The sequence below is a fragment of the Delphinapterus leucas genome, chromosome 18 (assembly GCF_059928025.1).
Source record: "Delphinapterus leucas isolate spDelLeu-1000000601 "Yukka" chromosome 18, BTC_Dleu_Yukka2, whole genome shotgun sequence".
Taxonomy (NCBI): Eukaryota; Metazoa; Chordata; class Mammalia; order Artiodactyla; family Monodontidae; genus Delphinapterus; species Delphinapterus leucas.
Window position 1 is genome coordinate 77,715,963 of NC_143146.1, and position 25,235 is coordinate 77,741,197.

At 44.5% G+C, this 25,235-nt stretch overlaps 2 protein-coding genes across 15 annotated transcripts in view; both read left to right on the forward strand.

Moving 5' to 3' along the window:
* The window catches only part of MICU2 (mitochondrial calcium uptake 2), a 78,534-nt gene extending 65,566 nt beyond the window's left edge, over positions 1-12,968 (forward strand). The window contains exons 8-12 of the mRNA XM_022574490.2: positions 2,560-2,657; positions 7,501-7,672; positions 9,406-9,514; positions 9,933-10,090; positions 11,651-12,968. Of these exons, the coding sequence (XP_022430198.2) occupies positions 2,560-2,657; positions 7,501-7,672; positions 9,406-9,514; positions 9,933-10,090; positions 11,651-11,755 (642 nt within the window). The 3' untranslated portion in view covers positions 11,756-12,968. The remainder of the gene's footprint in view (positions 1-2,559; positions 2,658-7,500; positions 7,673-9,405; positions 9,515-9,932; positions 10,091-11,650) is intronic.
* An 8,153-nt stretch (positions 12,969-21,121) lies between these two features.
* Positions 21,122-25,235, forward strand: part of ZDHHC20 (zDHHC palmitoyltransferase 20) — a 73,046-nt gene continuing 68,932 nt past the window's right edge. For 5 of the 14 annotated variants that reach the window (XM_089899740.1, XM_089899745.1, XM_089899752.1 and 2 more), the window contains exon 1: positions 21,124-21,374. In XM_089899740.1, coding sequence (XP_089755866.1) covers positions 21,257-21,374 — 118 coding nt within the window. In that variant the 5' untranslated portion in view covers positions 21,124-21,256. Of the gene's footprint in view, positions 21,375-25,235 lie in introns of all 14 variants that reach the window. The other 9 variants (XM_089899743.1, XM_089899741.1, XM_089899750.1 and 6 more) reach the window with 6 other exon arrangements.

Here is a 25,235-nt window from a genome sequence, read left to right on the forward strand (position 1 = left end):
GTAAATTTAAGACAGAGATCTAAGAGTCAGGTTGTCGGGTGAAGACATGACTACTTGTAAGGCTTTGACACATATTGTCAGGCTGCCTTCCACAAAGGTTGTAACAGTTTACAGGCCTGCCGGCAGTCTCTCCAGGGTTGGTATCGTTTTTGTTTTGTTTCTTAATCTGTGTCAGTGTGACCGGGGAAAAGGTATCGCAGATTGTTTTTTAAGATAGTTATGTACACCATTCATGTTTCTTATTTTATAAATTTTCTGTTTCTTTTTTTTTTAACATCTTTATTGGAGTATAATTGCTTTACAATGGTGTGTTAGTTTCTGCTGTATAACAAAGTGAATCAGCTATACGTATACATATATCCCCATATCCGCTCCCTCTTGTGTCTCCCTCACACCCAAATTTTCTGTTTCTGTTCTTTGGGAATTTCTTTAGGGTTTTTCTTCATATACTTGAGAATATTAACCTAGTGTCTGTCTAAATTATTGAAATATTTTTCAGATTTGTTTTTGTTTATGATGTTTTGGTTATAGATGTTTTTATTTTTAATGTAGTCATGTTTAGCTGTCTTTTTATTTATTCAGTTACTTTCATTCTTTAAAATGCCTTCCCCACATCAAAATCAGTTGTTAAATACTAACCTATATTATCCTCTGATTTAGTTGTGGTTTTATTTTCTTACATATAATTTTTTCATTCATCTGAAATTTGTTTCTTAAGGGCATCCCTAGGGATATTTCGTTAACTTTTTTACTATTATAAATAGACTCTTTACCCTCAAAGGAAAAATTATTGCTGTTAAGCAGGAAATTCATTTAATTTTTAATGTTTCTGTACCAGTCTATCTTACTGAATTTTCTTATTTTTTCTGTTTATTTTCCTGGTTGTTCTAAGTATAAAATTATTTCTAAATAATATTAATCTTAGTTTATTCCTTTATGTATTGGACAAAATTACCCCCAAAAATGTTTAGTAATAGTGTTCTTGGTAGACATCCTGATCATCTTCTAACCTTAACGAGAATACATACGGTTTTGTGTTTTAGTATATCTCCTGAGCATTTATATGGGAATTAAGAAAAAACTCCAGGCATGACTTCCTGCCCACACTTGTGTGGAAGTCCAGTTAAAATCCACATTTGTATTTATAGTGGCTATTTTATAAAATTATTAGACACAAAGTCAAGTGTTTAAGAGTCAGTACTGTGGAAGGCTCTGTGTCAGTCAGCCCCACTGGGACCACTGCTTCCTCCCCATGAGCCGACCCCTTGGCAGGGGCGGTGAGGTGTGGGCGAGCCCCCTGCGGCCCCAGGGCCGTGGCCGGCTGGTTGCTGGATGTGTGGGTGACTTGCCTGCACTGAGTCTCTGCAGTCTGTCCCCTCCAGAACCTGAGGCTGCGCTCGTCTCTGCCTGGCCTCCCGGGAGCTGTCCCCATGTCCGCACAGCCGGTGTCGAGCAGAGACTGAGCAGGGTGTCCGCTTGCAGACGCAGCCCTGCTCACGGGCTGGGAGGCTGGGCCCCCGTCCCACCTCAGGCTCTTTTCAGGTCTGTCGCTGCCTTCCCCGGGCCAGCTCTGGTTCTGAGCTGCAGGTGGCCGCGTTTTGACGCCCTGCCCTGCAGCCCTTGCTGGAGGACTGAACTGTGCTCAGTCTCCTGCTGCCGCAAAGGCCTGGGCCACAGCCCACTCCGCCCTCCAAGGCGCATTCCCCTCTCTGGGCTCCCGACCATCCTTCAGTTGAACAGTGCCCAGAAGCTTCTAAGTCCGGAAGCCGGCCTGCCCTCTGCCTGAGCCCACACGCTGTCTCGGAGCCTCGCTGGACCCAGCCACCTTCTCGCCCACTACACCCAGGCTTTCATGAGTTCTCACCATGTGACAGTCACCCCACCTGCTGCTGTATCTGGGAAGTGGGGGCAGGGTTGGGGAGCAGGCTGGACCATCCAGTGCCTGAATTTCTTTCTGCAGATGCTCTTTTTCAGATTATTTGGTTTAAGTTTGTACCCCCATTTGTTGTTTAGTTGCTGCTGATAATCTTTTTAGCTGCTCTGTTTTGTTATTATTTTTGTTTATTTTATTGGAGATTTGAAGGAGGAAGAGTCTATGAATCTGCTTCTCTCGTAGCCTTGAATGGAATCCTCAGCCGGTAACTTTATAACTAGGAAAAGCTAGTGCTTCATTTCTAGCATTCAGCAAAAGGTCCAAGATTTCTCTGCTTTAATTCTCTCAGTCCTGCTTTATTAGAAAATGCCTAAGGGTCACATTTGAAAATAACTCATCCCACTATTCTAAGCTCTCTTTTTGGCCTGATCCAAAATGTCGTTCACTGCTGAAGTCCACCTTGGGTCCTTTGAGTGTTTTAGCCCTTTTGTTTTCCTCCTGCTTGAGCCATGATATAGAATAGTGTCATGCAGAGTAACAGACAGAATGGCTACATCTGTTCTCGCCCTCTTCTTGTTGTTACAAGAATCTTTTGTGGGTATTGTCCTAAGAATTCCAGGCTGCAGGATCCATTTTTTGTTCTTGGTTATATAATTACTTGAAATTATTGTATCTTTTTTTTACAGGAACCAACAGCGAAAGAACCTGAAATTAACACAACCCTTCAGATACGTTTCTTTGGAAAAAGAGGAGAAAGAAAACTTCACTATAAAGAATTTCGAAGGTAAATGCAAATATTTCTATTCATTTAGGGAAATTTTATAGGTAAGAGGTAAAGAAACAACTGAATACATTTATTTATGTCCCAGAACTGCAGGCCATAAAACCAGATACAGTATCTCTGAGAGCAAAACCTGTGAAATGTAAACTAAAGTTACTATGCTCAAAAATACCTCTAACCTATTATGAAAAGTAGTATTCATTTTACAGACTACAATAATTAGTAACTTACTGTTTGCAGCTAGAAGAGGGAGATGCCCCTCGTATCAGTTAGTTCTTAATTCACAACAAACCAGCCCAACTTAAAACAGTGACCATTCGTTATTGCCATGAGTCTTTGGGTCAGCTGGGTGCTTCTCCAGCGGGGGCCAGAATCGGGCCTTCTAGACTGGACGGGCCCCTGCTGTTGCCGTCTGCTGATGGTTGGCAGGAGCTGGGGCCGGCTCTGCTGAGACGGCACAGCTGGGACAGCCCAGCTCTGCTCCCGCCGTCCCCGCCCCCAGCCCAGGGGTCGGCAGCCCATCTTTGTAAAGGGCCAGGCAGTGAGTACGGCCTCTGTCCTGGCTGCACAGCTCAGCCGCCACAGCGTGAAAGCAGCTGTGGACAGCACAGGCCTGTTGATGCGTTGGTACGTGGTGGGCGTGTCTGTGGTCCAGTCCAGCTTGCGGACCTTGCTGCACTCACGTCTTCATCTGCAGGGAGGGAATCGCACTTACAGTCTGTGGCATCGTAAGCACCGCAGTGTCGTGTCCTGTTCACCTCCTCCCCGGCAAGCACAACTCCATGCGGAACCAGACCCTGTGCTCGCGGGCCTCCCCACTAACCAGAGTCTTAGAACAGATACCAGGAAGCAGCTCAGAATGGTGGAAAAGTGCCGATTTGGGAGGAAGGAGACGCCTCTTGTCAACTCAGTGCAGCTAACTAAAGCCTGACGGAGTGTATTCCACGTGCTGCTATGTGCCGGGCTGTGCCTCAGACGCAGGGCTGGTCCCTCCTGGGAACCATCTAGTAAACGTGCACAGAACATTTAAACGCATTCGGTCATTGCTATCACAGGTGGATAGGGTTTGGGGCAGCGCAGAAGATCACTTCTGGAGTGGGTGATCAGGAAGCTTTCTGGAGGAAATAGCCCTACGCCGATCTTGACAGGTGAGCAGGAATTAGCCAGGGAGAAATGGTCGGGGAGGGAGGGACGGAGAACAGCACGAGGAAGGACACGCGGGAGAACATATGGCTTGTCCAGGAATCAGAGAGGGCAGGCATGGTAGAGAAATAAACAAGCATGAGGGGTGGGCAGAGGTGAAGGTGGAGGCCCGGGAGATGTATGCTTCCTGTGTGAGGGCTCACGCACCAGAAGGTCCAGCTTGAGTTACGCCGTAAGGGAGGCCCTGCAGGCGTCCCGCGCTTGGTGCCTGGTCAGATGGGCGTCACTCTGGCAAGATGGTGGGCGACGACAAGGGGGATCCGATGCGACACGAGCCCGCTGGGCTACGGCAGGTGAGGAATGACAGGAGCCCTGAACCCCAGGGGGTGGCGATAAAGACTTTGGACTGGGAGTTTTCAAGACACGTTTAGGAGATACAGTTGTAGGGCTTAGTGATTGTTTAAAGTTGCTTCTAACTTTAATTTTCCTTAAAGGGAATAATTTCATTTAGAATTCTTACTTTAAACTTTTTCTTAAAGTTTCTGTAATTAATGGGCCCTGTGAAGTTTGTAATACCATTACGCAATTAAAAAACAGATCCAATTAACAAAGAATCCAATTAACAAAAAATGCAGTTTTTCAGGGACTTGGCTCTTAGATGGAGGAGGCCACCCCTGAAATGAACGTTACAGGTGCACTGGGCTAGAATTCGGTAATCATAACATGTCTTTAACATTTTGCGTAAGTCGTAAAGTAACAGAAAATAGCTTCCGTATATTATATTATGTATATATAATATAATATAAAATTATATATATAATTTTTAACCGGTCACCATTACAGTGGCCAAATTACTCATTGAAATTGCACAAGAAGTTCTTTCAGTATGTGTTATGTGGAGCTTATAGTTTTGTTTTTATGGGAGTATAACATATAATCCTTCCTTATAAAAAGATGTTTGCTTTTCTCTTCTGACCTTTGTCTTAGCATCCTCTTTACAGCTTGTCTGATAAAGGATATTGCTTTGTAAAGTACAGCTTTTAAGCCTCAAGGAAAGGCAGGGAAGGCGATACAGAGTTAGTGTTGTGGTAGCTAATTATGGTATTTACCTAGAGATACTAGTTTTCTCATTTAGAGAAACAATATTATACTTTGAAAAAAACACACATATTTATGATTTAAGACAAACCTGGGTTCCAGTGCGGAACTTGACAGTTTGCTAAGTGTGATTTGATTTGACAAGCGATTGGACCTGAGTGTCGGGTCTGTTCCTTCACCAGTGAGATGGTGATGATGAGACCCACTCAGTGAGGCTGTTCACAAGCTTATATGTGACGCAGGTATAACTATTATAGTAGATCATGTAACTAGAAATTGGAGAGGTGAAATTCAGACACAGTTTGTCTTAAGTTTCGAGCAGTCACAGAGTTTCTGAAAGAGGCGGTCCTGCAGTTGCTTGCTAGGTGGTTGGGGGCACTGGGTGGGCTTTCAAGGAAGTAGTCCCCCCAGGTGACCAGAGGGACAGACGGACTTAGTAGATGCCATCAGTTGGCAAGAGAAACTTACCAGTGACTGAGGGAACATGTGGATAAATTGGTGGCTTGTTTGGGGTTTTTTTTTTTTTACTTCTACAACTAGTCAGATTCTCCAGCTGAAATACCACTTAGCCATTTCAGTAAAAGCTGAAGTATAGTTTAAGTTCTATCTCCTGGAATTTTGGTGTCTATTCATTGTTATGAAATCAACAGGTAATTTAACTGTGAAAATTCAGTTCTTTATCAGCATATATATAGTTCAGGGGAAAAAATACTGAAGCTCAGACTCAGCAGGCAGCTGGCGATGGTGTTTACCCGCTCTGTGCCAGTGCCTGTTTGTCTTGTTTGTTTTTCCCGTCTCTTCCTCCCTGTCGTCTTACTGTACTGGGGACTTGTCTTCTGCATTTCTTTTTCTCTTCCTCTAAACTCAACGGTTAGCCCTAAAACTAGTGACCAGAAATAACCCCTGTGTTTATTTCCTGTGTGGTATGTTTGACCTCATTTTTTATTCCAATAAATAGTTAAAACTTAAAATAACTTTGTGACTGAAGATAGGGAAGTGGTTGGAAAGGGAAGAAAATTGGTCTCAAGTTTTCTCATCAGGAAAAATTAGGAGGATATTGATGCAGATGTACTTTCTAGGACTGGAATTTTTTTTTTTATTCTGAAATACCAGTTATTAGTTGAGGATGTTCTAAATTCATGAAGAGCTTTTATAAATTCAGAGATGTCTGTAAGCAGTGCTGTGCTGGTAAATATATTCCGCGATCGGCTCTCGGGAAGAATGGCCTTGATTGGTAAACTTGCAAATTAGTAGTAAATACTCTACAAGACACTGTGGCCTAAAAAACCCAGATAAGCAAAACAGATTTCTCCCGTCGTTTCCAATTATGACACTGTCTTCCAATTAAGACACTAATTTATAAACTATTTAATTTGTTCAGGATGCATTTGGTGGCCTTTTGTACTGTAAATTCTTCAATTCAGATATTTATGTCCAGTATCGTGTCCCAGACTTTCATGTCTTGACAAGACGTATAATTTGAGACAAGATTTTATCATTAAGCATATTTAATGTTCTTCAGAAGTAGTATAATTAGTTAAGATGAAAGAGCTTAAACCAGACAATGGATAGTTTAACAACAATTAAGTTTATAATATTTCAGCCTCAGGTAGAGCCCAAAGAAAAAGAAAAAGGAAAGGAACAGTTAGTAATGTTTTTATACCATATTTTCTACTTCCCTTATCACTGTACACCCATTTGCAAGTAAAACACCCTTTTAACAGTCCTTATAAGAATCAGTTGAGGGCTTCCCTGGTGGCGCAGTGGTTGAAAGTCTCCCTGCCAATGCAGGGGACATGGGTTCGAGCCCTGGTCTGGGAAGATCCCACATGCCGCGGAGCAGCTAGGCCCGTGAGCCACAATTACTGAGCCTGCGCGTCTGGAGCCTGTGCTCCGCAACGGGAGAGGCCGCGATAGTGAGAGGCCCCCGCACCGTGATGAAGAGTGGCCCCCACTTGCCGCAACTAGAGAAAGCCCTCGCACAGAAACGAAGACCCAACACAGCCGTAAATAAAAAATTTTTTAAAAAAAAAGTAAAAGTGTACAGGTTTAAAAAAAAAAAAAAAAAAATCAGTTGATGCCATCACAGCACCCAGTACAGTAAAACTCAGTAAAACGGAGGACAAAGCATATCACTAAAAGAGTTAGTTGATCAGCCCAAACTTTGAAATGCTTCAGATTTTAGATAAAATTCTGCTTTGACCCAAAGACACACGGCATTGATAAATAAATTCATGTATCCAGTACATTCAGAAAATGTTGTAGGAAACTGACTCTTACCTATTACATAGGTAGAAGCCTGAAATCAAACTTCCCCGTCATACTTTTAAGGTCTGCGGAATAAATGCAGGCTCTAAAGCAAGTAAATTTTTAACAGTGACAGTTCTTCTCCCATTGAACGAGAATATATTTTGCTCCCCATGTATATTTCTGTTAAATTGTGACATGACATGTAGTACAGATCTTTTAACATGTGGAAGGTACGTAAGGGGATCTGCAACGTATTGAAACTCATAGAGGTGCTGCTTAAGGTGCCTGCAGTCCATTTATAGCACTAAGGCGAAGCCATGAGTTACTGACATCCATCTCATATTCTAACATTTAGATTTATGGAAAACTTACAGACGGAGGTCCAAGAAATGGAGTTCCTTCAGTTCTCTAAAGGTTTGAGTTTCATGAGAAAAGAAGACTTTGCAGAATGGCTCCTTTTTTTCACCAACACTGAAAATAAAGACGTTTATTGGAAAAATGTGAGAGAGAAGCTGTCCGCAGGAGAGGTTGGTGTGCCTTTTTATTACGCTCATGATGAAAATGAAACAGTAAGTTAGACGTGTTTATATAATTCAATAATTATATTGAATTGTGTGATGCATGAAATGATGATTGTTAATAATGGTTAATGGACAGTGGTAAGATTTTGAGTAATTTTTTACTTTATTGTTCCAAAAAACTTTTTTTTCAAATGGGCATGTGGTTTTTTGGGGGGTTTTTTGTTTTTTAAATTCCCTCATTATGTGCCCCACTACCCCAAATTAAAACCCAGACCTCAGGACTTCCCTGGTCGCACAGTGGTTAAGAATCCGCCTGCCAGTGCAGGGCACATGGGTTCGAGCCCTGGTCTGGGAAGATCCCACATGCTGCGGAGTAACTAAGCCTGTACACCACAACTACTGAGCCTGCGCTCTAGAGCCCGCGAGCTACAACTACTGAGCCCGCGTGCCACAGCTACTGAAGCCCGCGTGCCTAGAGTCTGCACTCCGCAACAAGAGAAGCCACCGCAATGAGAAGCCCACGCACTGCAACGAAGAGTAGCCCCCACTCACCACAACTAGAGAAAGCCCGCGTGCAGCGAGGAAGACCCAACACAGCCAAAAATAAATAAATAAATAAAAATTTTTTTTTTTTTAAACCCAGACCTCATTTTACCTCTTAGTGGGCATGTGTTTTTATATAATTTTTTTAAATCTATCTCTATAATGAGGAAAAAGATAATAAAATATAATGAAGATCTCATTTATAATTGCAATAGAGATATATAACAATTAGAAATAAATTTAACAAGAAATATATAGAAAAAACTTTAAAGCCTTGATGGATAGAAAAGAAAACTTATCTAACTGTAGAGACACCCCCTGGTATTGACTAGAATGTCTTACTATTATAAACATAGCAGTTGTCCCTTAAATCAGTCTGTAAATGTAATGTTGTACAGTCTGAACAGCCTAGGTTTGCTGCACTTTCACGTTAGCCCTGGAAGCCCAAGGCTGACACGGGAGAGCTTCCTTCTCAGTCATGCTGCACATCCCTTGTGGGCTGGTGGGAGACCCTGCCCACGCAGTTGCTGGGGGACCCACACTCTCCGAGGCTCCGCCCCTTTGGAGCTCCCCCATCTGCTAGAAACGCCAGCCTCAGAGGCAGGAAAAGAAAGGAGTGAGTCACATTCCAGCAATTAAATCTTTTTTTTTTTTTTTTTTTTTTTTGCAGTACGCAGGCCTCTCACTGTTGTGGCCTCTCCCGTTGCGGAGCACAGGCTCCAGACGTACAGGCTCAGTGGCCATGGCTCCCGGGCCCAGCCGCTCCGCGGCATGTGGGATCTTCCTGGACCGGGGCACGAACCCGTGTCCCCTGCATCGGCAGGCGGACTCTCAACCACTGTGCCACCAGGGAAGGCCCATGTAGGACCTTTGAGGAGATACAGCGGGGCTGTAACACACGCCCCCAGCCCCACTCTCACAGCCCCAGGGCCCCCAGCCGTGCACTCACGCTCACACAGTGCTCAGTCTGCACGGGCACACCCAGGGGCCCTGCATGTAACCTCTTGGGGTTCCTCCTAATCTCTGGAATCTATAGTTCTATTGTTATTCTGCATCTCAGATTTTTCAATAGACTTGCTTAGAAAGATGTAAGTGCACAGGCTTTATGACAGAAAAGAGGACTCACAGTTGTATTCATAAAATCATTTGATGTGTTTACAAGATTGTAATAAAAACTCACTTTGTTATTTTATTAGAGCATTAGTTTGGATGAGTTCAAGTCATTTTGTCATTTTGCGACCCACTTGGAAGACTTCGCTATTGCCATGCAGCTGTTCAGTTTAGCTCATCGCCCTGTCAGACTAGGTAAGTTATATGAATCACGTAATTTTTATCATCTGTAAACAGTATCACTCTGTTCTTCACCTGGTTGATACCAATCAAGGGACCACTTACCAGCAAAAACAGTTGATTGGCCTTTCAATGAATTCAGTGTGGTTATTCCAGATTTACAACAGTTTATCAACAATTACTTTTTTGCTTTTACTTTACCTTTCCCCTGAGAAGTAGAAGAAAATATTTAAATATCTGTGTTCAAAACACTGATTACATTAAAATAGCGCGCTGACATTTCTCAGCCAAGTTTATTATTTGAACACATTTTTGTTCTTGTTTTACTTCCCAAGTGATAAATATATAGAGTTGTTTTTACTTCTCAAATAATAAACATTTAGACTTAGACTATTTTACATTGTTGATGAGTTTTTATATTTTCTCCTTTTAGCGGAGTTTAAGAGAGCTGTGAAGGTAGCAACGGGACAAGAACTCTCCAACAATATCTTGGACACCGTCTTCAAGATCTTTGATTTGGATGGTGATGAGTGTCTCAGTCATGAAGAGTTTCTTGGGGTGTTAAAAAACAGGATGCATCGAGGTTTATGGGTAACAGATTTTGAGTTTTTAAATAGTTACATGTTTATATGTAGTTAAATGAATGGAAGTAAACCTAGAATTTGAGCAAATGTACAGTCTTAAATGGAGCTTTCATCATTTTTAAAGAGATCATAAGCTATAGTTACAACACTGAAGTATCTCCTACAGGTGGGATCCACCGTTTTTCTTTGCTTTTTTTTTAAATAGTCTGAATCAGGAAGCACTACTCAGAAGTCATAGCCTAGGATTTTACTTTGGGCTTTGTAGTTAGACACCTAGACTCAAACCCCAGCCCTATCACATACTAACTGCCAAATCTTGCAAAGACACTTAATTTTTCTGAGCCTCAGATTCCTCCTCTGTAACAGTGAGAAACAGAATCTACCAGAAAGAATTATTATGAGAGTTAAGCGTAAAATATTTAATGTAGTGGCTGAGACACTTGAAGTAGATGTTAGCTCTTATCGTTATTCACTCAAATTCACATAGTGGTCTATAACTGAGGGACAAATCAAACTCAAAATTTTGTTTAGATTAGAATCTGCTAGAGACACTCATGAAAGCCATCCGCAGGTTGAAAACAAGGTTCCAGGAGATGATAAGTAGGTAATGAGTGCAGAAGAAAGGCAGGAGGGAGAACAGGAGAGAGACTGCGGTGGGTTCATGTAAACAGAGCTGTTCAATTACAACTTAGAGCACATTCGTTTTCCTGCTGCAAACATTATTTACGGAAAATGAACAAATATGATTTCCACTAGCTTGTGCTTATCCAGCACCTCATAGTTAACGATCACATTCCTGGAAATTAAACCAGCCTTTCCAGTTAACAGTTTAACATATGCAGCAGCCTCGTTGCCGTTTCTCAAAAACATATTAAAGAGAAGAGCTTCAAATCAATGATAGGAAAAGGACATAAATAAAATCTGAAATCGACTTTTGCTTCCACTTGGTGGATTTCCAGCCATGCTGTGCATATGACCACCAGGAGCCAGATGTTTCTAACCTTTGCTTCTCCTTTAACTGAGAGGAATCATAGCCACACAGTACTTGTGAGAATTACATTATATTATATATTACTATATCATTGGGTTGGCCGAAGACTTCATTTGTGTTTCCCCAGACGAACTCTTTGGCCAACCCACTGTTTCTTCTTAAGGCTTCTCATCAAGTATATTGTGACTTATGGTTTCTTTCTTTTTAATTTTAGCCAAGGGTAGGTCAAAGTTTTAGGCTTATAATTTTTGTTCCACATAGCTAACTGAAGTTCACCAGAAAACCGAAAACATTATGAAATAATTACATTTTAAAACCAACATATGAAAGAAAGCCACACGAAGTCTTTGTTACCTTGTTGGGGAGGAGCCTCCATTCTCTCGGTACCCTGGGATACTCCCTACTCACATTCACTTCTCATCCTTTACCATTAGTTTACAGTCTGCTGCAGCCACCTTCACAGCGTCATCACCTCCAGTCCTTTCTGGAGGAATGTGGGACTGTGCAGTGACAAGCACGTGTGAACCGGGTTTAACTCGCAGACCGTGACCCTTAGTTTTCATTTTTGGTTAACAGGTGCCGCAACAGCTCAGTATACAAGAATACTGGAAATGTGTGAAAAAAGAAAGCATTAAAGGAGTGAAAGAAGTCTGGAAACAAGCAGGAAGAGGTCTTTTATAGAAAAACATAATGTGGGAATTACGTTGCTCCAAGTGTCGGAACTGGGGATTTCTTAAAGTACTAGATGGTTATCTTCTTAAGTCTTCATTGATTTCCTTTGTAATATAAAGATGCCTTGTATTTGCTTTCTGATTCAATAATTTCTCAGTAAGATTTCATTACAGAACTTCGTAAAAAGAAAGTATTCTTTTACGAAAACAGACAGTGGACTCTGTCCAAAGCCTAGGATTGAAGTAACACTTTGACTTTGATAAGATGGAAAACCTGGTCATTCACTGGTGTCAACACAGCAGCACAGCACGTTCTCTGGAGCAGTCAACAGGCGCACAGGAAGAGTCACTGACATGAGGCCAGGATCAACTCTGCAGTCCTGATGCTCCTAGCAGGGCAAATTAAGTTAAAACATTTCAGGTTTTCTTATCTGTACCTTACATCTCATAGACTTCTTGTACATTTTATTTCAGTGAGCTGTATATTAGTTGTCTTTAAAACAATATGTAAATTTCAGTATTCTGGAATGTTCTGGAAACAGAATAAAGTATAAAGATAAAAAAATTACTGAGGTGCATTTTGTTTTATATGTACTGTTTAAAACTACGTTTTGGGGAGCTTCCCTGGTGGCACAGTGCTTAAGAATCCGCCTGCCAATGCAGGAGACACGGGTTTGACCCCTGGTCCGGGAAGATCCCACATGCCACGGAGCAACTAAGCCCCTGTGCCACAACTACTGAGCCTGCGCTCTAGAGCCTGTGAGCCACAACTGCTGAGCCCGCGTGCCACAACTACTGAAGCCCAAGTGCCTAGATCCCGTGCTCCGCAACAAAAGAAGCCACCGCAATGATAAGCCCATGCACCGCACCAAAGATCCATTGCGGCCAAAAATAAATAAAACAAATTTTTTTTAAAAATAGTGTGATCGGGAGAACCTTGATCACATGATAAGGGTCTCTTGGGATATAGTGGTTTATGGGTGAATGTTTAAAATGGTACTAGAATTTAATTGGCATTAAATATAAATATTTTAAATATGGCAAATAAAAATTATTTTTTAATATGCTTCTCAAGAATAGTGCAAATATTTAAAACATGTTCCACTCTCTGGATAAACAGCTGATTCCAAGACAGGTGCAGGCAAACCTTGGAAACATTATGCTAAGTAAAATAAGCCAGACACAAAAGGACTAGTATTGTATGATTCCACTTATGTAGGTCCCTAGAATAGGCAACTTCATAGAGACAGAAAGTGGACTAGAAGTTGCCAGGGGCTGGGAAGGACGGGGGATGGGGGATTGCTGCTTAATGGTTACAGAATTTTGGTTTAAGGTGATGGAAATTATGGAAATGCGTAATGGTGATGTTTGCACATTTAATTAATGCCACTAAATTGTGCACTTAAAATAGTTAAAACGACAGTTTTGTGTGTATATACGTATATATATCCTTTTTAACAATTTTAAAAAATCAGTATTGTAATACACCAATAGACGCTGAATTGTTTATGTGGGTAAACTATATGGTATGTGAATTATATCTTAAAGAAGCTTTTTTTTTTAAATTTATCTTTGGCTGCGTTGGGTCTTCATTGCTGCGCGTGGGCTTTCTCTAGTTGCGGCGAGCGGGGGCTACTCTTCGTGGCGGTGCATGGGCTTCTCATTGCAGTGGCTTCTCTTGTTGCGGAGCACAGGCCCTAGAGCACGGGCTCCAGAGTGCAGGCTCAGTAGTTGCAGCACGCAGGCTCAATAGTTGTGGCTTGTGGGCTCAGTAGTTGTGGCACACGGGCTCTAGAGCGCAGGCTCACTAGTTGTGGCGCACGAGCTTAGTTGCTCCATGGCATGTGGGATCTTCCCGGACCAGGGCTCGAACCCATGTCCCCTGCATTGGCAGGTGGATTCTTAACCACTGCACCACCAGGGAAGCCCCTTAAACAAGCTATTTTTAAGAAACAATGTATGATATGGACAAGGTTAACCAGTGGTGAATAGTTGAGAAAAAGTATTTGGAAATGTCAAAAGCCAAGAAGGGATTCATATCTACATCTTGGTTCTCCACCAAGTGAGACCTAATATCCTTTCCCCACCACCACGATTTTTTTTTAAATTTCTTTTTCTAATGCCCTTATACTATCCTGAAATGAAATTTATACGTAACATAACCTTACATATTTTTAATAACATAAAGCACTAACCTATATTTTTTAATTTATAATAAAATAGCATATAATCAATATGCACATGTACAGACACTACTATACTAAAGGACCCGCCGGGGCCCGCACCACCGTTTGCTCTGTGCGTCACTTCCATCCTCTCTGGCTGCGCCAGGCCCAGCGCAGAACCAGGAAAGTGCTGCCTGGCTGCCGCGAGGGCCAGGGTCCATCCCTGGCCAATCACGTGTGCCCCGAAGGGTGGCCGTCTGTACGGAACGCGCGCAGCTTCCTTGACCCCCCCCAGGGCTGGAGGGGGCAGAGAAGGAGGCTTATCAAAAGGGGGTTGCTGCTCCCAGAGTGCAGTGAGGGTGGGTGCTTCCTCCCCACGTGGAGAGTCTAATGGCTGAGACCAGTTTGGGGGTCTCCGGGGGCCCGCAGGTCTATGACTCAGCGCCAGAGAACAGGGGCGATTTCAAGAAGTCGGCTGCCCACTGAGGACTTGCTCCAAGAATTCTCCATATGTAACCCTTGTCACCAGTATATCTGAAAGTGTTCCCTAAATTAACAGCTATGGAAAATATTCTCATTTGATTTGTATATTTTATTTTCTCCTCCTCTTACTGGGGCACGTTTTAGACTTTCGGTGAGACGTGGCGAAGCAGAGAGGAGCCGGCCAGGCCCTGTAGCCCCGGGTCTTTTCTCTTTTCTAAGCCTCCGAGTGTCCTGTATCCCGCCACCCCTCACCTCCGCCCGGGTGGTGATGAACAGGGGGAAGGAGAAGGGAGAAAAGGCGGCACCTGCCCTGCAGTACGGGCGCCTGAACCTCCTCTCAGTGACCCGTGAGGCGCTTCTCCAGACGCCGCCCTGTCTGCCGACCTTGTTCCGAAGGAAAGCACAAGGTGAGCAGCTGAGCCGACCTCCAGTCAGCCCGGGACAGAGGCTGGAGCTCAGCGGAGGGTTCCTGACCTCTGGAGGGCTGTTCAACTCCACGGTCGCCCCGCTCTCCTCCTAAGCGGCAGGTATTTCCCTCTAAATTGTAACGGTTACGTGGATTTTTAAAGAAATTTCCCCGATCTTCCCCGGGGAGGTACGAAGCAAACAGCAAAATCAGAGTCTGATGCTAAGAAGGAAACAGAGAAGTAGATAAAGGCAGCACAGGGCAGACGAGGAGCTAAGGTGTGTTTAAGGGAAACGGCACGTCCTCAAAAGCTGGGGGCAAACTGACACCAACAGCATCCCAGTGCCGTAGAATAAATGAGACAGAAAGATGAGATTCAGGGAGAAAATGAGGAGAACCCTGCCCGTCCGGTGACGTAGCCCGGCAGCTCCTTTAAAATAAAAGAACTGCAACACAAATGTTCCACAAGATGGCAGTCTTGCTTTTCCAAAATAGTTTATCTTCCTTGAGCACCAAGCGTGACCTTTAACAGAAAAACCAAGCAAATACCCAGAAAATTACAGAGTATTTCAAAAATGACTTACTGAAGGAGCCCCGTAGGAGACTTTGGTCGGACGAGCCTTGGTTAAATATCCACCAGCTCGTAGAGAAATGAACACAGGGCGCTACCATGGTGCCCATTCACATGAAATTTGTGTTTGCTTATGTTCAGTGAGGAAGGAAATTAATCTCTGGAATCTCTAGGTAACGCATTGTATTTTGGGTAGGTTATTTCTTCAGCAGCGTTAGTATCAAATCTCTATTGAACCTGCTCTATCCAGTGCACTCGGCGAGGTGCTAGTCTTCCCTGTATGGAAGCTTTCTTTCCAAGAGGATGAAACGGGAGAAAATATTTTCCTTCTAACATTTATAACACCTGGATTTACATAATATTTAGACATTCAATCTTGGGAGAAAATAGTATTAATTAATAACTCCTTTATGGTTTACAGCATGTCATACAAGCTCTCCCCAGTGACAAAATGTTACAATCCAAAGTGAATTGAAGGAATTTTCATTGCAGCATCATTTCAATTAATACAAATTTAATTTGTATTCATTTGAACTAGCTTGAATGTCCAGCACCATGAAAGTGATAAATAAATTGTGCTAGAGTTGTACAATGGAATTCCAGGCAACGGTTAACGTGATGAATGCAACAAATTAAGTTCCGTGATTTTGCTAGTTGCTAAGCTGTTGTCTCTGTTCCCAGCCTTCCCTCCCATACACAGTCAGCCTTGTGATGCTGGGTTGGGCCATGCTCCCATCTGCTGCTGTCCTGCCAATGTCCCCAGAGCCCCAGCCAGCACCCTAGCAGCCCTTGGTACCAGTCTCCCACTGTTCCGGTTGCTGTGAACGTTCTGGCACTCCCAGAACCAGATCGCTGTGTTCTCCCGGACAACCAGCACCACTGGCAGGTTTCCCTCACTAAGCAGCCCGGGGCCGTTCCTTCAAGCTTCTGGATCCTAACACACTGCCCCTCTTCTCTTTGTGCCCCAGCCTCAGGGGTGGGGGGCTCTTCCTGCAGGTGCTTCCTCTGTGGGACCTCAGTCCCCTTTGCTCTTTGCTTCTCTAACACCTGTTTAACCACGTCCTTGTAGTAAATTTTCTCTGTCGAAATACTTAATGTGAATTCTAACTGATAAAATGACCATATGTCAGGAACTATAGATACACAAGATAGATAGGTAGACGAGCATATGTGTATTCATACTAGTATATATACACACAGTAGATGTACAGGTTCATGTATACATACAAGAACATATATACATATTTTTACATATACTACATATATACCTGTATATACATACATTGTATATAAAATTTCATCTAACCCTCCAACTGTGAGATTGATGCTATTATCCCTGATAGAAGAAACTGAATCTCAGGGAACTTAGATAAATCCCACGATATTATATAGCTAACAAGTGAGGAAGCTGGGGCTTGAATCCAAATGTCACTGACACCACAACCCATCTTTTTTCCACTATACCCAAGTCACTTTATCCTTACTAGCGTTCCACATCATGGTTCCATCCCTAGGCTGGTCCACAAATGTTTCTTCACCTGATAATATAAATAAGCTTTAACACTATTCTAATAATACTAAGAACATCACCACCGTATACAAGACTGCTTCTGTGATCAGAGCTATGGGGAGTTTGAGAAAACTGTGGGGAAAGCATGGACACCCCTAATTCCAGGTTATGTCAATTAATATGATTCAGTGCCTCTTCTGTGCCTGACTGTGTGCTGGGCTCACCATGGAAGCAAAACAGACCTAGTCCCTCTTTCAGAAAGCTCACAGTCTGGGGAAACTATCTTTAATTAAATAATCATACATAGGAGAAGTACCTGAGTGTATCATACGGGGGTTTAACATAGAGAGGCTGAGTGACTACAGGGCAGTTCCAAATACTGACACCCCCTCACACACACACACACCTACACACACACAGACACACACTCAAGAGCTTGGCCTGTGCCCCTCTCCTGTCTGGAATGGCGTGTCCACTCTGCCTTTGTTTGCCAGAAACTTGTCAGTTCTCAATCCAGAACAATCATAGAGAGATAACAGCAATGCAGACAGTAGAGCTGTGTAATGTTTCCTAAAAACCTGCTCTTTTCTGGTAGGGAGTCAATGTTCCCTGAGGCAGCAGCCAAACCCAGGCTTTCCCTGTAGCCTAAATGCAGTCAGTAACACGTGCCTAGACCGATCAGTGAACCAGTGGCCCAGAAGCTTTCTGGGGACAGATTCCAGATGAGCGAACACAGATCTAACCAAACCAGAAACTCTTGCAGTCATCAGGGTCAGGAATCTATTTGTCATCCCACCGTGACAGCTGAGTCTCTGGACACACTTTTTGGCTGCATTTCATTAGTCAACAAACAGATCATTAGTCAACTACACAGCAAAGAAAAAGAAAAAGGCCTGGTGCAGCCAAGGGCCACCAATGGATGTTCAAATTAGTGGGAGAAACTTTGCAGAGAAGCAGGATATTTGCATAGCCTCAAAGTACCTTCCCCCCAAATTGAACAGATGGCCACAAAGTCCTTGACATTCCTCCCTGCAGGAGGTAGAATTTAATTCCTTTCCCTTTGAATGTGGCTGGACTTGACGACTGTTTTCTAATGCAGAGTGCAGGGAAAGGGAAATTGTGACTTTACAGTGGACACAGTACCTTAAGCACGTGATGAAGGCTAATGTCAACAGTAGGCTTGTCAACATCACATCCACCTGCCATGATGAGAAAGGCACACACCTCTGTGCTTTTCTTCCCCAAATCCACAACCGCAGTCTAGTCATGGGAAAACATCAGACAAACTCAGATTGAAGGACATTCTGAAAAATACCTGACCAGTACTTTGTGAAAGTGTTTTTCCATGCAAAGCAAGGAAGACAGACTGGAGGAGACTAAGAAGATGTGGCGACTAAATGCAAAGTGGGATTCTGGGGCAGAAAAGGATATTCGTGGGAAAACTGGTAAAAATCAGCCTGTAGTTCAAAGTGTTGTATCCATGTTAATTTCTTAGGTTTGATAAATACATCATGGTTTTATAAGATGTTAGCATTAGGGAGGCTGAGTGAAGGCTATATAGGAACTCTACTATCTTAAAAACTCTTCTGCAAACTTAAAATTATTTCAAAATAAAAAGATTAAAAAAGAAAAGGGTGGAAAAGGCACCATAAACTGGAACCCATCTCTGCTGATGGATGGAGCGTTTCTGATGTTTAAGGGATGGGTAGTGGAAATGTTACTTTTACATTCAGTAAAGTCAAGGTCTGGGGATAAATTGGTCCTGTGAGATTGGGACCAATTCCTTAGCAGCCAGGCAAGGACAGGGATTAAGGGAAGGCTCCCCTGAGGCAGAGATGGGCCAGGTCTGACGGAGGGGTGGGAGATGCCAGGGGGAGGGGAAGGGCCAGTTCTTTACATTTTCTGCAGAGCAATCCCTTATCAGATATATGATTTGCAAATGTTTCTCCCATTCCATTGGCTGCCTTTTCACTTTGCCTTTGCTCTTAAGTGATCATTTCTCTGGCTATAAAACTTAGGGATATTAATTACTTTCTCTCAGCACTGAAAATACCACTTTGTTGTCTTCTGGCATCTGTTATCGCTGAGAGGGAAGTCAGCTGCCAGTCTAGTCAGTGTTCCTTTGGTTACCAAAGGAAATTTGATGTCTATCTCTGGAATCTGAAAAATCCTAAAGATTTTTCTCTTTATTCTAAATGTTTACAGCTTCACTACTCTGTGTCTAGGTTTTAAGGACTTTCAGTTCTGGAATATTCTCATACTTAATCTTTTCAAAACTCATTTCTTTGACATTCCTCTCATCCTCTTCGGGAACGCTTATCATAAATGTATGTTTAAGTCTGCCGGTATATCTTCCATGCTTTTCATATTTAAAAATTATTCTGTGTTGTGTTCTGGATGAATTAGAACCATCTTCCAACTTGCTAAATCCCTCTTCTCCAGTGTCCAGATTAGAATCTGTCTATTCAGAGTTTTTAATTTGACAATATTTTAATATTCTGAAGATTTCTAAATGGTTACTTTTAAAATCCACCTGTTCTTTTCCCAATTTTTATTATTTTGTTTCAAAAATTTGTGTTCTTTTCAGATGGAAATTATTTTTTCACGTACCCCTTTGGGCATGCCATATACTGTTTTTATTATTTTATTTTATTTACTTTCTGGCCACACCACACACCCAGGCCACGGCAGTAAAAGTGCTGGATCCTAATCACTAGACCACTAGGGAAATCGTGCCATATACTGTTTTTAAAAGCCTTTGTAAGACTGCTTCATAAAATTATTTTCAGTGAATTCAAGTTCTTTTTTTTTTTTGGCCACACCACGCGGCATGTGGGATCTTAGTTCCCCGACCAGCCCTCCTGCATCGGAAGTGCAGAGCCTTAACCGCTGGACCACCAGGGAAGTCCCAAATTCAAGTTCTTATTGTTAATTATTATTATTATTTTTTTTTTTTTGCGTTCTCTCTTAGTATTAGATTTGTGTGTGTGTTTTGGAATTGTAGTTTAATTCTAAATTTATGAGTTTCTGGGGTTTTTTCTTCTTCACTCTCCATATTTATAGCTACATGGCTTCTGTAAACTGTGTCTAATGGTTTCACAGCTACCTCTAGTTGCCCTTATTCTTCCCCAGCCCTCAGCTCGGAACGGGAACTTAAAATGGCATTTTGGAGTTCCTGGGTGGCGGCGACAGTGGGGACTCTGCAGACGCAGTCCTCAGGGCAGCTGCACACTTCCGGGACGGAGAGCTGCCCTATGTCCTCCAGGCTCTGTTGAACGCCACGGTCCTGAAGGAAGAAGCCGTCCCACAAGGCGGTATGGGGGAGCCGCCTTGGCTGGGACATGATTTGTCCCCTTTACATGAACTAGAACACCTGGCTTAGGGCCTGGCAAACAGGCGATGTCCATCTGCTTTCGTCACGAAAGAGAAGAACGCGGTACGGGGAGGTGAACGTCCACGCCCTGGGCAGGGATGAGTGCCTGCCCTTCCTGTGCTCCTTCCGCGGTAAGGTCCATCCCAGAGGCCAAGGTCACGGACTCACTCAACAGGGTCATCTGTCTCCCTTGAAATCTGCAAGCAGCGAAACTTGAAGGTTCTTTAATGATTACAGGCGTTAATGACTACAGCCGTTGTTTAGATTCGCCAGGTATAAACAAATTCTGGAAATTTCAGTAGTTTTTGCCGGGCACGGAGAGGGTTGTTACCCGTTCACAACTCAACCTTAAATTTGGGTTTCACATCAAACTGACACACTACACGGCTTCCATCCTAAATCACACGCACCTACGATTTCCATCTCCGAAAACGGAGGGCTTCCGCCCGAAACACGAGCAAATTATTTCAAAGGGCGGGGGTCCCAAAGGAGACGCACATGGGGCCCCTGAGGCCACAGCTCGGATGGGCGCGGTCGCCCCGCGGAGAGCCTCCCCCGGGAGCCTCAGTCAGCCGGAGCCTCAGTCAGCCGGAGCCGCGCCACGCCCTCGCCGGCCGCCAGGAGGCGCTGCGCACTGCGCCTGCACGCTCCCTCCGCTCACTTCCGCCGCCCGCTACCCCGCCCCTTCCGCCGCCCGCCCAGCAGGCCACGCCCATTCATGCCCCGCCCCCAAGGCACGGAGACCCCCGCCCCCGGCGGCGGTGGAAGCGGACGCAATGCGACGGGGGCGGGGCCGGGCGCGGGCGCGACGCGGGTCGGGGAGGGGACGGGGCGGAGGCGGGGGCGGGGCGCCGAGCCGCGGGGAGTGACCGAGTAGACGCTGCTGCTGCTGCTGCTGCTGCCGCTGCCGCTGCCGCTGCCGCTGCCGCCGCCGTCGCCGCCGCCGGGGGTCTGGCGTGCCCCGCCACCCCGGGCAGCTGGGTGCCGAGGCCGCCGGCGGAACATGGCGCCCTGCACGTTCTGGCGCTGCTGCCAGCGCACCGTGGGCTGGGTGCCGGTGCTCTTCATTACCTTCGTGGTCGTGTGGTCCTACTATGCGTACGTGGTGGAGCTGTGCGTGTGTGAGTACCGGGCGGGGCGGGGTGAGGCCCCTCGGCGCGGCCCGGCGCCGGGCAGGCGCGCTCGGTGGGCAGGGCGCTCCCCCGCGCTCGCGTGTGTACGCCCGAGCCCGGCCGCGGGGCCCGGTTCAGCCCGTGTGTTTCGGGTCGGCGTCCAACCTCTTAGACACAATGTGCTTCTGAGGAGAGGGAGCGGCGGCCGCCGGGCCCGGCCTCTGTGTCCCCGCTGTTTGCGGAGTTGACGTTCCCTCCGCCTGGGTTCCGAGGGCGTTCTCCTCGGCCCTGGGCCCTGAGCGCGGGCGGAGGGTCGACGCGGAGCGCCCACGCCGGGGCCGTGGTCCAGCCGCCGCTCCCCGGACCCGCCGGCCTCCTCCGCGTCGCTCGGCGTGTCTGCCGCTCGTGTCGGTCGCTCGTGTCGGTCCGTGCTGGGAGCTCAGGACCAGAGGCTCCGTGCTGTCGGTAAACCCGGTCCCTTGGTCCCCCAGAATGATCTCGTCTGGGTCTACGCCGAGTCTGCAGTTTTCTGAAGGGCCCAGCAGTGTATACCTTAAGCGGAGAAAAGGCACAGGAGGTAGATGCTAATTGTCTGAATGGGAAGAAGTGGCACCACCCACTCTACTTGGAAGGGCAGAATCGGGACCCTTGGGTCAGGGCCCTGCGCTGGTACAGCTCGCGAATAAGTACTTGGTTAAAACCGAGTTCTGCACGTGAAAGAGACTGCTTTGGCTCAGAAGTTTTGAGGGTAGGTTTTTAAATGAAAATATCCACGTTTGAGAAAGTTATTTTGTACCTATAAAACATTTCATTTTCAGGGAAACGATCCCTGCAAGTAGATCCAGAATAAATTAGTTGTGGAATACGTTTCCAAATAATAATGGAGTTCATCTGTTGCCTGGGATTGTTTAGTTTCATCCTTTTGGATACCAAAATGTTTGCCGAAAATGTTTGCATCAATTAAAATGGACCAGATTTAGGTATTTCTTAAAGCTGCTTCCAGAAAGTGATCATGATCATGGGACCCTCAACAGCTTGGTGATGATACTTTACCTTCTTTTTTTGACCGCACCCCTCTGGCTTGCGGGATCTTAGTTCCTCCACCAGGGATGGAAGCCGTGCCCTCTGAAGTGGAAGCCCGGAGTCCTAACCACTGGACTGCCAGGGAAGTCCCATACCTATTTACTCTGAAGTGGGAATAAGATTTATTCCACCAATCTTATTTCTATCAGAGATTATTCCCTCCCTCTTCTAATTCCATAGTGGTTTTAAAGTAAAGGTTCTGAAGCTTTACTTGAAAATGTGCGTTTATGTTGAAACTGCACATTTAACCTGTAGATGGTTATCATACATATCAAAAGGTGACATCAAACACAAAGGGAGGGACTTTCCTGGCAGTCCAGTGGTTAAGACTTCGCCTTCCAATACAGGGGGTGCGAGTTCCATCCCTGGTCGGGGAGCTGGGATTGGGATCCCACATGCCTTGCAGCCAAAAAACCAAAACAGAAGCAATATTGTAACAAATTCAATAAACACTTTAAAAATGGTCCACATCAGGGCTTCCCTGGTGGCGCAGTGGTTAGGAATCTGGCTGCCAATGCAGGAGACACAGGTTCGAGCCCTGGTCCAGGAAGATCCCACATGCTGCAGAGCAGCTAAGCCTGTGCCCACAACTGCTGAGCCTGTGCTCTAGAGCCCGCGAGCCACAACTACTGAGCCCACGTGCCACAACTACTGAAGCCTGTGCGCCTAGAGCCCGTGCTCCGCAACAGGAGAAGCCACCACAATGAGAAGCCCGTGCATCGCAACGAAGAGTAACCCCGCTCGCCACAACTAGAGAAAGCCTGTGCGCAGCAACGAAGACCCAACGCAGCCAAAAATATATAAATTTATTATAAAAAAAAATGGTCCACATCAAAAAAAAAATTCTTAAAAAAAAAAAGAAAACATGAAGGGAAAGGAACGTGCATGTGCTAGTAGGGGGGAACATTCCATCGTTCTCCCCTTTACCCCTTTCATGCCTCTGAGCATAGGTGTCTCTACAGATGAAGGGAATGAGACTGGTCCTTTGGTCAGTCACACAGCTGTTGAGTGGCTACAGGGGTATGACCCACATCTTTCCACTCTGCATATAACTTTTCGTGAGCCAAGAGGGTCACTGGAACTGTAATTGTTCCATCCACGATGGGGAATTGGGGCAGAGCTAAGTGGTTGCCCTCTTAGGAGATCAGTTAGGCTTTAGGCCCGTCATTTAGAGATCACACCCCCAGGATTTCATTAAGTTAAAACATTCTGCAACAGTTAAGGCCCAAATGCTTGGCAGAATTTTGAAATACTCAGTGGTGACAGGTCTTACATAGGGACTGCGTTTACTGTTTCTAAGTTATCAGACTTTAACTAGGGAGCGTTTGGGAGCTGTGCAGTGTCACTGGCCTACATGGTGGAGCGTAAAAGCTCATTCACTCTCACATTAAAACTATCCTTTATGCTACTTATGTATAATTTATTTTTGTATAAGCACAGACCATCCTACTGAGATATATCAATGTATAACTTTATAGGAGCTTTAAACTGAGTGAAGTGTGAGTTTTATTTAAAGTGCTGTTTCAATAATTTTTACAGAATTTTCTCCGTTTCTGGTGTTCTTTATCAAATTAGATGGGAGAGAATAATTGTATCTTTAGATATGTTAATTTATTTAATTCTCATAATAAAAAAAGTTAAGTGATTTGTGCAGGGTCATACAACTAGTAAATGGCATAACCAGAATTGGAACTCAAGTGGTTTGGTTCCAGGGTCCATGCTTTTATATTTAACTACTGTGCAAGAGTAGTGTACTTGATTATCCAGATCTGGACACTCAGGGCAGATTTCAGTCTTATCTATAGTTATTTATATAAGGTAATTTTTTCCTGAAAGGTAGTAGCTGAAGGTTCCTAAATATCTCAGATGGTAAAAATGCATGGCCCACTGTAGGACATTTGAAAAAATAAATTGTTTATGAGAGGCCCTTGTTCCAGCTTAGCCTCTATAACTTCTTAATTCTGTAATTCCATACACATACACACATATATACACATACACGTAGAAATATATATAATCAGCAACTCCTATTACTGGTAGGAGTAATATTGAGGATAAAGTTGAGGAAGAAGTAATGCATCTGAGATGGCCATCTCACGGGGTGAAAAGCGGAGAAGTAACGATGGAGTAATTAGTAATATTGGTCCTTGATTTTATTTTTTTATTTTTTAAAATTTTATTTATTTATTTATTTTTGGCTGTGTTGCGTCTTCATCGCTGCTCACGGGCTTTCTCTAATTGTGGCGAGCAGGGGCTACTCATCGTTGCAGTGCACAGGCTTCTCATTGTGGTGGCTTTTCTTGTTGCGGAGCACAGGCTCCAGGCACACGGGCTTCAGTAGTTGCATCACGCAGGCTCAGTAGTTGTGGCTCGTGGGCTCAGTAGTTGTGGCTTGCGGGCTCTAGAGCACAGGCTCAGTAGTTGTGGCACATGGGCTTAGTTGCTCCACAGCATGTGGGATCTTCCCGGACCAGGGCTCGAACCCGTGTCCCCTGCATTGGCAGGCGGATTTTCAACCACTGTGCCACCAGGGAAGCCCCCTTGATTTTAAATTAAACTGAAATCCTTCATTTTTTTTCCTCAAGGCTAATATTCAGACATATGAGTTTAGTTATGGGTGGATTGACCAACTTTTCCATCTTGGTCAAGCTGGTTATTGTTGGGGAAAGTGCTAGTACAGTTTCCTAGGATTTTATCAGGTCGTTGGGAGCTGTTAGTAGTAGATGTGTACCTCTTATTTGGCATTTAGATGATCTGAGACCTTAAAGAGATTTTAGAGATGATCTA